The following is a 12,234-nucleotide window of genomic DNA, read 5'->3' as shown; positions in this document are numbered from 1 at the left end:
TGACGAGCTCGGGGAAGGGGCAGGGCCAGGACGAGGATTTGGTGGGGGGTCCAATGGGGGCAGGGAGGGGGCGGAGTCGGGGGCGAGCACTCACTGGCGCCTGTGCTAAACGCCAGAGACGTAATAGGAACATGATGAAGAATGGCTGAGGTTACCTTAAATAAGGTATGTTACACACAGCACCACCCAGTGGCTGAACAGTATAATACATTTTAGCATTTCATTACAGCCCCAAACCCTCCCAGTCCAAGAATACCAACCAGGAGACCCTATCAAAATCAAACTTTCCTCAGGATATGGTTGAGGGGAACTGTGACAAATTCAGATCTGGTTTAGTTCTAGCTACATTCTGGATGCATTTCAAAATCTGATCTCTATCATTCTGAGAAAAACTGAGCTCCTTTACAATGTATCCTTCCCAAGGAGGAAAGAAAACTGTTTGAAGCAGCCTATTCACTAGTTTCCTAAGGACATCCACAGCTGCTGCGAGCATTACTCAGCACCACAAACATTTTGGCAAGAGTTTGATCTTAATAGTGTCTGTGATGTGACATGTTTCACATATGTTTTTTAGGAAGCATTCTCTCAATATTTTCCATATTGAAGTTTCTGTTCGCTTATTGATGGAATAACCCTTATAAATCCACAGCACCTTGATAGTATGACAGATGATTAAATTTGCATATTTTCATGTTTAGGTATCCTGTTCATCTCTAAGTTGTCATTTTCAAGGGGAGCCTCAACAACTCCAGCATTCACACATTTAAAAACTCACTGTAAACAACTGCAACCCAGCAGTTCTAAATTAAGTTAAAAGGCATGTGCCAAGGTAGTTTTCTTAATCTTGAAAATGTTTTTCCTCTTTGTTTTCTGTAATAAACTCTTGAGAAACCTGCTTCCTTACTAAAACTTTATTCCCTCCACAGTGCGTAGGCTAGTTTGTTATTGTATGTTCTCAGGCATTGATCTTTCTTGGTGATTTAGGAAAAAAGAGAGCTAAAACAGAAACTTGGAGAAAAGAGATGAAAAATATTTTTAAAAATTCCTTTTAAGAGAAAGAAATATAGATCAAATTTTGGGTCATGTAACTCTAACAAAGTTCCTTTAACATTTTTTTTCTTAATACTGAAATTTGATCTAATAATCAACAACTGGGACAGGTGTCACAACATTGTTTTTAATTAGCATTTTAGAATCCTCCCCTCTCTTGCTTACCACTGTTTTCAGCGTTCTGTTTCTAGCACAGCCACTGATGTGCTGTTTGATTTTGGGCAAGTCACTGCACCCATAGGTGCTCAAACTGGAGAAGCGGGGGCAGCTGCTACCGCATCCTCTGGCTTGAAGTAGTTTCCATTATATACAGGGTTTACAGTTTGGTTCAATGGCTCTAAGCACTGACACTATAAAAATTGTTACAGCACCCCTGACTGCACCTTTGTTTCCCCTCTAACTTTTGGTCTGTCTATTTGAGCAGAGTGTTTTTGATTATCTATGTGTAGAGTGCCTGGCACAATGGAGCCCTGATCTCACCTGGAGCCCACAGGCACTATTGTAATACAAAGTAATCATAACTATAATGGAAAAAAGGCAAAAAAATTGTAATCTGTGATCGGGAGGATAAAAGACAAGTGAGAATGTAAGTTCAGAAAACAGTTTCTTGAGGTAGGATCATTCCATCTACTTCTCAAGTGGATCCTGACCAAGGTGATCTTGGCTGAGAGGTGTTTAAAGGGGTCTGTGCCAGCTCCATGCAACCCTCCTCCCTTTCCCCACCACATGTGGGTGCACTGTGAAAAATCAGGTTCTGGATGAGCAGATGGGACTGAATCATGGCTGGGAAGGGGCTCATGCACATACAGAATGTCAAAGGGTTGCAGAGGTATAAGGAAATCAAACAGAAGGAAAGAGACAAGCAGTAACTGTTTGGAAACCATTGGTTACTAATAGATCCCCCAAAACCTGTGGGACTCAGGCAGCTTTTCCCATGAGAGGCAAATTCCAACAGAAGAGGAACTTCCATAAATTGAAATTCACAGATAACCATTGACTAGAACCCTTAATTTTTTACATAAACTTAATATTCTGCATACATAATTGAAACCCATAAAGAGACCCAAAACACAAGATTTCCATGGCATATATTTCCACTAGTTCTAGAAATGACCATGTAATTGTAATTTTTTGAGCGCACTTACTCTTATAACCTTTGTAACAAACTATGGGAGATAAAAAGCTATAGATTAATAAGGGATAGAAGAATAGAGGAAGAGTACACTTACACGATCAGCTTCTGTTTTGAATTTACATTCCACTTCTTTCATATTTTTCAAACTCAGTGTCTTTGCTCTGTAATCAATACATGGAGAAAAGTTGTGAAGCAGATCATCAGTACAGTAATCTTGAATATGGATAGGTAGAGATACAGGTCTAAAATATAACAGAGGGCTGCAGTGTTCTAACAACAGAATTGCTATATATATATTTTTGCATGTTTAAAGTACATTTCATATTGTAATCATTCTATAAAAATCAGGACAGGCAGTTACTGGGAAAAATATCCTTCAAGTGTACAAATGCTAGACAACTAGGTAGGTTTAGGTTGGTTCTGTAGCCTCTTTAAATTCTGAAAAGTTGTTATAACCCAATATAACTTCAAAATTTCTGTAGCTTTATTTTTCAATTTAAAGTATGAAAAATGGGACTTTTTGTAAAGTAATATTAATCTTCACTTATGTAAATGTTACTCCTGTTATGCCTCTGAAACTATATTAATAGGCACTGACTCCATGGGTGCTCTGGGGCGGGAGCAACCACAGAAAAACACTGTGGGTGCTTAGCATCCACTGGTGGGGCCCTCCTCCCCACCCCCGCCCCCCAGCGCCTCCTGCCAGCAGCAGGCCCCGCCAATCAGCACGTCCCCTCCCCCTACCTGGAACAGTGCCTCCCGCCTCTTGCGGATCAGCTGTTCAGACCCCTGCCTGCAGCCAGGGCCCGAGGCTCCCCTGCTTCTACCACCCTGGCCCTTTAAATAGCCGCGGGAGCCCTGGGGAAGCGGTGGGACTCCAGCGGCTATTTAAAGGGCTGGGGCGGTAGAGGCAGCGGGAGCCCTGGACTTTTTAAATAGCCCCCAGAGCCCCGCAGCCCTACCCAGGGCTCCAGCAGTGGGGCTCTGGTGGCAATTTAAAGGGCCTGGGAATTGCCCCCTGGGGAAGCCAGGCCACCCCGGTACGCTGTACCAGGGCTTGGGCACGGGGACCTCTTGGGCACGGGGACCTCTTAGGCGTGGGGCCCGATTCAGGGGAATTGGTTGAATTGGCCTAAAGCCGGCCCTGGTTAACTGTTTACTATTTTACATCCCTAACTCAAGCTAGCTCACTAAGAGCTAGCGCAAGGATGTGTACACATATAGAGGAGTCACATCCCTAACTCACATTGTAGGCATAGCCCTCGACGGGTTGTGTAATGTATGTCCACATTCTTGAAAAGAAAAAGTGATGGCTTACTACTCATCACTGGATTTAGTTAGCCTACATTTACCTGCAAAATATGAACGAGGAAGAGAAAAAAATATTGGCCTGGAAAATTAAAGTTACTACAGAGATGTGGGTTATAAATGGCATTCACTTGCTATCTGCAAAACTGAGACATCTTTGTGTGACAAAATACAAATATTTCAATAGTTGTCTCAACATATGGAAACCATGAGCAACCAGTCGCATGGGGTAGGTAACTTACAAGATCATTGGTTTACCAGCACTGGGAGGATCACTAACCTCAAAGAATATTTTCCTTTATTCAAAACCTAAGCATAGTTATTTAGTTGTACTGTGAAAATAATGCATATTAATATATGCTATTTGTAGTTTTTTTCATTGTTTGTTTTTTGGAACTTGTACACAGAATTTACAGTGTGTGGTTTTTTTTCTTTAAACACTGGAATGGTTTTCCTATTGGTTTTTATTACAACATTTTAAAATGTGTAGAATGTCAGCTGGCGGCTCCTTCAGTACAGTATCTAGAGGTTTATAATGACACTCAGTAACTAAGGCTTGCCAGACATCCTGCACTTTTCAATGAGCAAAAAAAAGGCTCTAATGGAAGGAAATTTGTATTGACCTTATTATTGATCTTACCCTAGCTTTGATTTATGTGTCCTAGAGATCTGTAATTATTTTAAAAAATCATAAAATAATTTCACTTTATGAAACTGTTTTAGAATTCTTTAATGTCCAGTAAATGTACCGGTCTGACTGGTTTTCTTTTTATTTGTAAGTGTAAATTCCTTTTTATAAGAGCATTAAGACACGCCACACAATGCATTTCAAAGCCATTATTGCACTTAGTAGTTAGGGCAGGGGTCGGCAACCTATGGCACGCATGCCAAACACGGCACGGGAGCCGATTCTGAATGGCACGCTGCCTGCCGGTGAGAGGAGGAGGAGGAGGGTCCGGAAAGCGCCACGCTGGGGGAAGAAGCAGGGGAGGAGGGAAGCTTGGTCCTGCGGCAGCCAAGTTTCCCTCCTCCCCCCGCTTTTCCCCACAGCTTGGTGCATTCCGGCCCCTCTGCCCCTCCTCCTCCTCCCTCTCCCTGCCGGGATGGCCCTTGCGAGGGGGAGGGGGAAGAGCGGCAGGCTGCACACAGCTCCGTAGAGGAGGCAGAGAGAGGTAGGGACGGGCCTGGGGGAAGGGGGTGGAACAGGGCATATCCCTCCCAGCCCCCTGCCATGAGCCGCTCAGGGCAGGGGGCTGGGAGCACCCCCATGAGCCGAGCACCCCAGGGCCCTGCACCCCACCCCCCCCAGCCCTCTGCCCTGACCTCCCCCCAACACCCACCCAGACCTCTGCCCTGAACCCCCCCACACCCAGCCTTTTGCCGTGCACCTCCACACACCCCCAGCCCTCTGCCCTGAACCCCCCCCCACACCCAGCCTTCTGTCCTGCACCTCCACACACACCCAGCCCTCTGCCTTGAACCCCCCCACACCCAGCCTTTTGCCCTGCACCTCCACACATCCCCCAGCCCTCACCTCGAGTCCCCCCCAACACCCAGCCTTCTGCCCTGCACCTCCACACACACCCCAGCCCTCTGCCCTGACCTTGAGTCGCCCTGCTCAGCCCACTGCAGGCCTAGGTGAACAGAACCCCAGGCTGGAAGCGGGCTGAGCAGGCTGGCGGCGTAAGATCAGCATTTTAATTTAATTTTAAATGAAGCTTCTTAAACATTTTGAAAACCTTGTTTACTTTACATACAACAATAGTTTAGTTATATAATATAGACTTAGAGAGAGACCTTCTAAAAAACATTAACATGTATTACCGGTACGCGAAACCTTAAATTAAAGAGAATAAATGAAGACTCGGCACACCGCTTCTGACAGGTTGCCTACCCCTGAGTTAGGGCATTATAAAAATAATCACTGATTTTTAGTGTCCTTATATCTACAATTAGTTACAAAAAATGAGATTTCATTATTTAACCCAGTGTATTGTACATCTATACTGAGAGTGGAGCAATATATGTCACAATGATTTATTTCTAGAACATTTCAAGAACAAATGATGTCTCACCTTTGGAAGCGGAAAATCACTATAACTATAGTGCAGACAACTCCATACAATAGTCCCACGTTAGCAGCAAAGCATACTGTAAATACATAGGTACTAACCCATATGCTCTTCAAGGAAGGAAACAAAAGACACAGTTAGTTTAAGCTCTCTGTAAAGCTGTATAATTATTTTTAATTGGGAATAAATATGTTTAAAGTTCCCAGCAAGAGGCTTAAATTAGAATGATCACTAGAGATTGCAACCAGACATCTCTGAACTGGCAAATGAGGAAGACTGAATTATCCATGAAAACGTTACCTCTCCCTCAGAGAACACAAGTGATCTGACATTCTAACAAGTTTAAGGGTCATGGAAGTCCATTTCTGAAGCTCTTGTAATGACATATGTTGCTACAGTAGCAATGTTATTCAGGCTGAACTCAACTTGGTTTGCCAAGGCTCTATACATTTCATTTTCCAAGTTGGCAAGTTAGTGACAACTTGTTCACTGCACACAGTTAAAAAACCTGCCTCCTTTTACGCAATGCCACCTGCAGTATGAACTAGAAATTGTATTTCACAGTGAAGTAGGAAAGGAATTATAAATTAACACTTATCTTACTCTACAACTGGTTTAACGATCAGCAGAATGCGTAAACATGATTGCTACTAATAATTAAAGGTCATTTGTAAAACTTTTGACAAAACTTACTCCTCTATTGCAATATATGTTGGAAACTTCTAACAGCCATGCTAAGAAAGAGAGTCAGCACATTACATATTAAAGGCCAATTTTTTCAGCCAGGCCTCTTAGTAACCTCCAAGTGAGCAGGTGCAAACATAGATTCACAGGCAGTGGTGAGCTGGAGCCGGTTCACACCGGTTCAAAGGAACCGGTTGTTAAATTTAGAAGCCCTTTTAGAACCGGTTGTCCCGCGTGGGACAACTGGTTCTAAAAGGGCTTTTAAATTTAACAACTGGTAAAGCTCCAGCTCCCAGCCCCAGCTCACCTCTGCTTCCTCGGCTCCTCCCCTGAACGTTCTGCCCCCCTTCTCCTCCCCCTCCTCCTCCCCTGCTTCCCGCGAATCAGATGTTCGCGCGGGAAGCCTGGGAGGGTTCAGAAACAAGCGGCGGCTTCTTAAGGTAAGCTGGTGGGGGGGGGTGCGAGGAGGGCTCCAGGGAGGCGTGGCCCAGCCCAGTCCTGCTCCGGCCGAGCGGCTCCGGCCCAGTGCCCCGGCTCCGGCCAAGAGACTTTGGCCCAGCCCCAGCCGAGCGACTCCGGCCCCGGCCAAGCGGCTCCGGCTGAGCGCCCTGGCTGCAGCTCTGGCCCCGGCCGAGCGCCCCGGCCCCGGCCAAACGGCTTCAGCCCGGCCCCGGCCGAGCACCCTGACTCCGGCCGAGCGGCTTCGGCCCGGACCCAGCCCGGCCCAGCGCCCCCGGTTCGGCCTCCAGCGCGGTAAGGGAGCAGGGGGGGGTGTTGGAAGAGGGCAGGAGAGTTCGGGGGGGGGTGGATAGGGATCGGGGGGTCAGAGGGCAGGGAACAGGGGGATTGAATGGGGGCAAGGGTCCTGGGGGGGCAGTCAGGAAGGAGCAGGGATTGGATGGGGCGGTGGGGGGCAGTCAGGGGCAGGGGTTCCAGGGGCAGTCAGGGGACAGAGAGAAGGGGTAGTTGGATGGGGCAGGGGTCCCGGGGGGCCATCAGGAATCAGAGGAGGGATTGGATGGGGCGGCAGGGGGCAGGAGTTCTGGGGGTGGTCAGGGGACAGGGAGAAGGGGTGGTTGGATGGGGCAGGGGTACTGGGGGGCCATCAGGAATGAGAGCAGGGGTTAGATGGGGCGGCAGGGGGCAGTCAGGGGACAGGGAAGGGAGGTGGATGGGGCAGGGGTCCCGGGGGGGGGGCGTCAAGGAACGTGGGGGGGTGAATGGGGCAGGAGTCCTGGGGGGCGGAGGGAGGGCCACGACCCCCTCCTGGGGTGAGGAGGAGGGAACCGGTTGTTAATTTTTTGGCAGCTCATCACTGCTCACAGGTATAAACACACTTTAAAAACTCCTACATTGGTACTCTTAAAAGGAGCCAGACTATCCTGTCAGTTACATATGCACACTAGATAGGACCCAAGTGCTAGAATTTGCATCAGCATTTACTCATTCATTTGTGTGCATGCAAGTGTAAACACTGTTCAAGAGTGCACGTACATATTTACACAGGCACAGTAATGTCAACAAGGAATTTTACACCCTCAGAAGTAGAGGCCTAGGCTGAAGCTTTTCACCTCGGAACTAACTTTGTTTTCTTTCTTAAAGTAGGTCCAACAGCTCTGCTCTGTTATGAAGCCCCGGAAAGTATTATGCTGCTCATGTCACAGTTACTATAGAAGTTTGCTGGAGCATGGATTGAGCCAGGAGTGGTCAGAGATTGTTAACATCTTTTTTAAAAGTATATTTCAGTGGTATGCAAAACTTGGAATACATTGTTGCCACATTTATGGTTCCTTCAATAAAGGGAGCAGAGTCCAAGGGCACTTGGACTGGTTACCTGCTGCACAACTGGGCTCAAGGAAAGGCAGCGGGAACATATAAAGGGGAAGACAGCTGTAGGTGGGCTAGGCCGATACCTGCAGACACTGCAGGGAATAAGAAGGTTCCTTCAGGGCCAAGAGTTAATAAGCATCAGAAAGGAAGCCTGTGGAGAAGGCCAAATTCCAGGGAAGAAGTGCCAAGAGAGCAGGGAGGAAGAGCTGTGCCCAGTTTGGGATTGGGATGAAATAAACAAATTTTTAAAGAAAGGATAGACCCTCAGGGAGGAGGGTGGGGGAGAATGCTGGGCAATAACAGATGAGCCAGCTTTCTGGTCACTGAGCTTCAATTAAACACTGCAGAACAGATCTTGTTAAGAAGAGCTGTACCTCCCTAATTGGGGAGCGGAGGAGAGCTGGAAGGCTAATTAAGCCATTAGGCAAAAAAAAAGAAGTAGAGAGAGGGAGGGAGAGATTGATCTTCCCTGCTTGCCTCTGGGGCTGAAGGCTCCCAAAGTCTGTGGGACTAAGGTGGAATGTTGTACAAGGGTGGTGGGAATCAACATTGTAAATAAACTGCTCCAGGTGTTTTATCAGCATGAAAGTCTCTCAGAGGTTTGTGGACTTGAGCTGAAGCAGGAGCAAGTGAGCCTGCCACATGTGGGGGCTTGTTTGGGATCTTAGCCAGCACAAGGGTTTGGTGGCCTGGACGATGGAGGAGACCCTGCAATGGCTGGTAAAACAGTAAGAAGAAATGCAGAAGACCCTACAAAGATTTGAATAATCCCACCAACATAGAGAGGCAGGCTTTGTTTAACTGGCAGGCAGAGCAACAGAAAAGCTTGCAAGATTTCATAAGGGAACAAACCAATGTGCAGCAGCAGCTCCTACAGAAGGTGGTGAGTCCCATGGTGGGGGATGGCACCTGGACACAGGGCATAGGACTACATAAGATTGGCCCTGCAGATGACCCTGATGCATTCCTGGGCACTTTGGAGAGGATAGCTATGGGTGCAGGTTGGGATAGGGCCACCGGGGCTCTGCGGCTGGCTCCCTATCTGGCAGAGGAAGCCCAAGCGGCTTATATGGCTATGAGTGAGGAGCAGGCCAGGAATTATGAGGTGATGAGGGCAGCCATCCTGGATCAGGTGAGTCTGTCCACTGAGAAGTACCGCCAAGGTGGACTGGGGGTTTACAGGCCCAGGCATTCACCCAAGGCTTGATGGACTGGCCACCCGCTGGTTAAAACCAGACACCCGAACAGTGGGGGAAATAACGGATGCTGTAGTGCTAGAACAGTTCCTTCAAGGCCTCCCTAAGAACCTATAAGCATGGGTTAGACAGTATCCACCACGTACAGCGGATGACGCTGTGAAATTGACTGAGGAATACACAGAGGCAGACTTTTCTGGGAAAGAAGGACAACCAGTTAAGGGTCTAGAGCTTGGGAGGAAGACTGGAGAACCCACAGCAGGAAGGGGTGTAGAGAGCAAGAAGGAAGAACCCCAAGGAGTTCCGGCTGGGGCTCATTCCATTACATGCTATCAGGGTGGGTGACAGTGACACACAAAAAGGGACTGCCTGTATATGGACTGTGGTTTTGTTGAGTTTTGTGGCTGGGCTAGGACAAGGAGGAAACTCCAGAGGGGCCTTGTGGATACAGCCTCAGCTTGCTCCCTTGTCAAGAGGGAGCTGGCGAAGGCTCACTGGATGATTTCGAGAGCAACTATCCACATGGACACATTCTATGTTCATAAGAGAAAAAACTGAACCCATAGGAGAAACTGTATAAGCCCCTAGTCAACAGCACCCAAGTCAAGAGGAAAGGAGACTTCCCCAGGCAATTGAAGGTTTGGGGGGGTGGAATTAAGGAAGCCCAAGCTCCTCAGTAGAGGTTGATGGAACCCCTGCAACACAACCCCAAGGAGAAGAAACCCAGGCACAGTTTGGAGGGTTGGGAGAACCTGAGCTCCTAACTGGACAGGAGGATAAAGGGAGTAACCTCAATCCTTTGCCAGATACAAATGGGGAGAATAAGGGGAGTATCCCTAGGGTGCCCATGGTGTGAAGACTTGCAGGCTGAGATGGAGCTGGGGGGGGGTCTCCTCCCCTCACAAAGTGTGATTTTTGTGGATGGAGAATGAGCAGACCCCACAAGGATGACCAGATGATCAGCCTAGGGACAGGGAGAGACTCCTGCAGGGTGGCACCTCCACTAAGCGAGATGGAGCATGGGGAAAGAAAAATCTTACTGTCAGGTAAGGGGGTGTGTGGTGTGTGACAGAGTGCTGGGCAATAACAGCTGAGCCAGCACTCTGGTTACTGCAGCTCCAATTAAACACTGCAGAACAAACATTGTTAAGAAGAGCTGTGCCTAATTGGTGGGGGGAGGTGGAGGAAAGCTGAAAGACTAATTAAGTCATTAGGCAGAGGATACAAAAAGGCACAAGAAAGAAGTAGGAAGGGAGGAGCAGACAGAGAGATTGATTGATTAATTAATTGATCTTCCCTGCTTGCCTCAGGAGGAGAAGGTTACTTACCCTGTGCAGTAACTGAGGTTCTTCAAGACGTGTGTCCCTATGGGTGCTCAACTTGTAGGTGTGTCAGCGCCCCCTGCACCTGGGATCGGACCGCACATGCGCATCTCCCCGGATCGCGCTGTGTGCCGGACATATATATAGTGTTGTGCGGTCCAACCATCCCCAGTTCCCTCTCTGCCGCAACACATATGTTTTTGGCTCCAAAACAGAGGGGAGGAGGACGGGTAGTGGAGCACCCATCGAAGAACTGAAGGCTCCCTAAGTCTGTAGGAGTAAGTCTGTATGGTTACAAGAATGGTGGGAATCAACATTGTAAGTAAACTGCACTGGGTGTTTTATCAGCATAAAGGTCTCTGAGTGGTTTGTGGACTTGAGCAGAGGTAGAAGCAGGGACAACCCATACCTGCTGATAGTGGGGGGGGGGGGCACAATTTAAAAGTTCGGCCACCCCTGGAACTGCTTGAGTCACGCCCACCCCCTTACCCTCAGTCTCCCCTTCCCGAAAGCAGCAACCTCTCCCTGCAGCACCCAGCTGTTGCTTCTGCCTCTCCCCGTGGGACGCAGCTTGCCGGCACCGGCAGCTACCATGCAGGGAGGGGGCCCGGCTGCACCATGTGACTCAACGGGGCCAGCAAACCCTGTCAGAAATCTGGGAGGGGCACATGACCCCACATGCCCCCCCATGCATTGCCAGAGCAAGTGGGCCATGCCACAGAGGGGTTTGGCCCCGCTGAAAATTGAGATGAAGTTTCAATTTGATTGATCTTTCAATTTTCTTTTGAAACACTTTGTGCAGAACTTAATAAAGTGGACCCCAGAAAGGAGAACGGTTTGAATATCTGGACTGTGGACTTTTTAAGGGTACCTTAAGGGTAAGGGAAATGGAGGCAGGACTCAGCAGAATCATACCGGGCACTGCAGGGAAGGCATGCTCTTTGACAGTTGACTATTATAACATTTAAAACGTTTTTTCAAAATTGTAGAGTGTACTAAGACAATGGCATTTAAATGTGACCGGCCCCATGCCATGTTCCAGTGGACTTCTGTGGTTGACAGAACATCTTAAATATAGCTCATGCTGGGAATTCACATGGGAGTGGAAGCAAGCATCAGAACAGAAATACAAACCACAGACTTAAAATGAAAACAGAATAAGTATTAAATGAATAAATGTACTGAATGCCTGTCTTCTGGGGGCACTCAGTAAATATTGGTATAGTTGAGGGAACTTTGAGCAAAGAGTGGCATCTAGTCTTATATAAAGTCTCACAGAAGGATGGAAATGAGTTTACAATCTCAGGAATATTTTTCTCCACAGCTGCATGTATCTCTGATTAATTGCAATACTAACTGTTCAAGTTTGTGGAGAGAATAGACCATATCACAAACACACGACCAGTGTTACCAATGTCTTTTCTCTTCAAAAAATGGCTGATGCCACAGCAGTTAGTTCAGAAATGCCAGATGCAATTCAGTACTTTGGATCTAATAATGGAAGGTTTTGCCTGAGTAAAGACTTCAGGATTTGGCCCTTTATTGTCAAATATAAATCACATTTTATACAGTTATGCTTTACACAATGTGGGATGTTATAACACTTTGCTGAGCAAAATGTTTTCCTTCCAACTCTT

At 47.4% G+C, this 12,234-nt stretch overlaps 1 protein-coding gene across 1 annotated transcript in view; it reads right to left on the bottom strand.

Moving 5' to 3' along the window:
• Positions 1–12,234, bottom strand: part of SLC26A7 (solute carrier family 26 member 7) — a 132,442-nt gene that overhangs the window by 21,757 nt on the left and 98,451 nt on the right. Inside the window, exons 11-12 of the mRNA XM_029913363.1 lie at positions 5,569–5,675; positions 2,280–2,346 (exon numbers count right to left, since the gene is read on the bottom strand). Coding sequence (XP_029769223.1) covers positions 2,280–2,346; positions 5,569–5,675 — 174 coding nt within the window. The remainder of the gene's footprint in view (positions 1–2,279; positions 2,347–5,568; positions 5,676–12,234) is intronic.

This window comes from Terrapene carolina, unplaced genomic scaffold (genome assembly GCF_002925995.2).
Source record: "Terrapene carolina triunguis isolate 2854851 unplaced genomic scaffold, T_m_triunguis-2.0 Scaffold58, whole genome shotgun sequence".
Taxonomy (NCBI): domain Eukaryota; kingdom Metazoa; phylum Chordata; order Testudines; family Emydidae; genus Terrapene; species Terrapene triunguis.
This window is presented reverse-complemented; position numbering and strand designations above follow the sequence as displayed.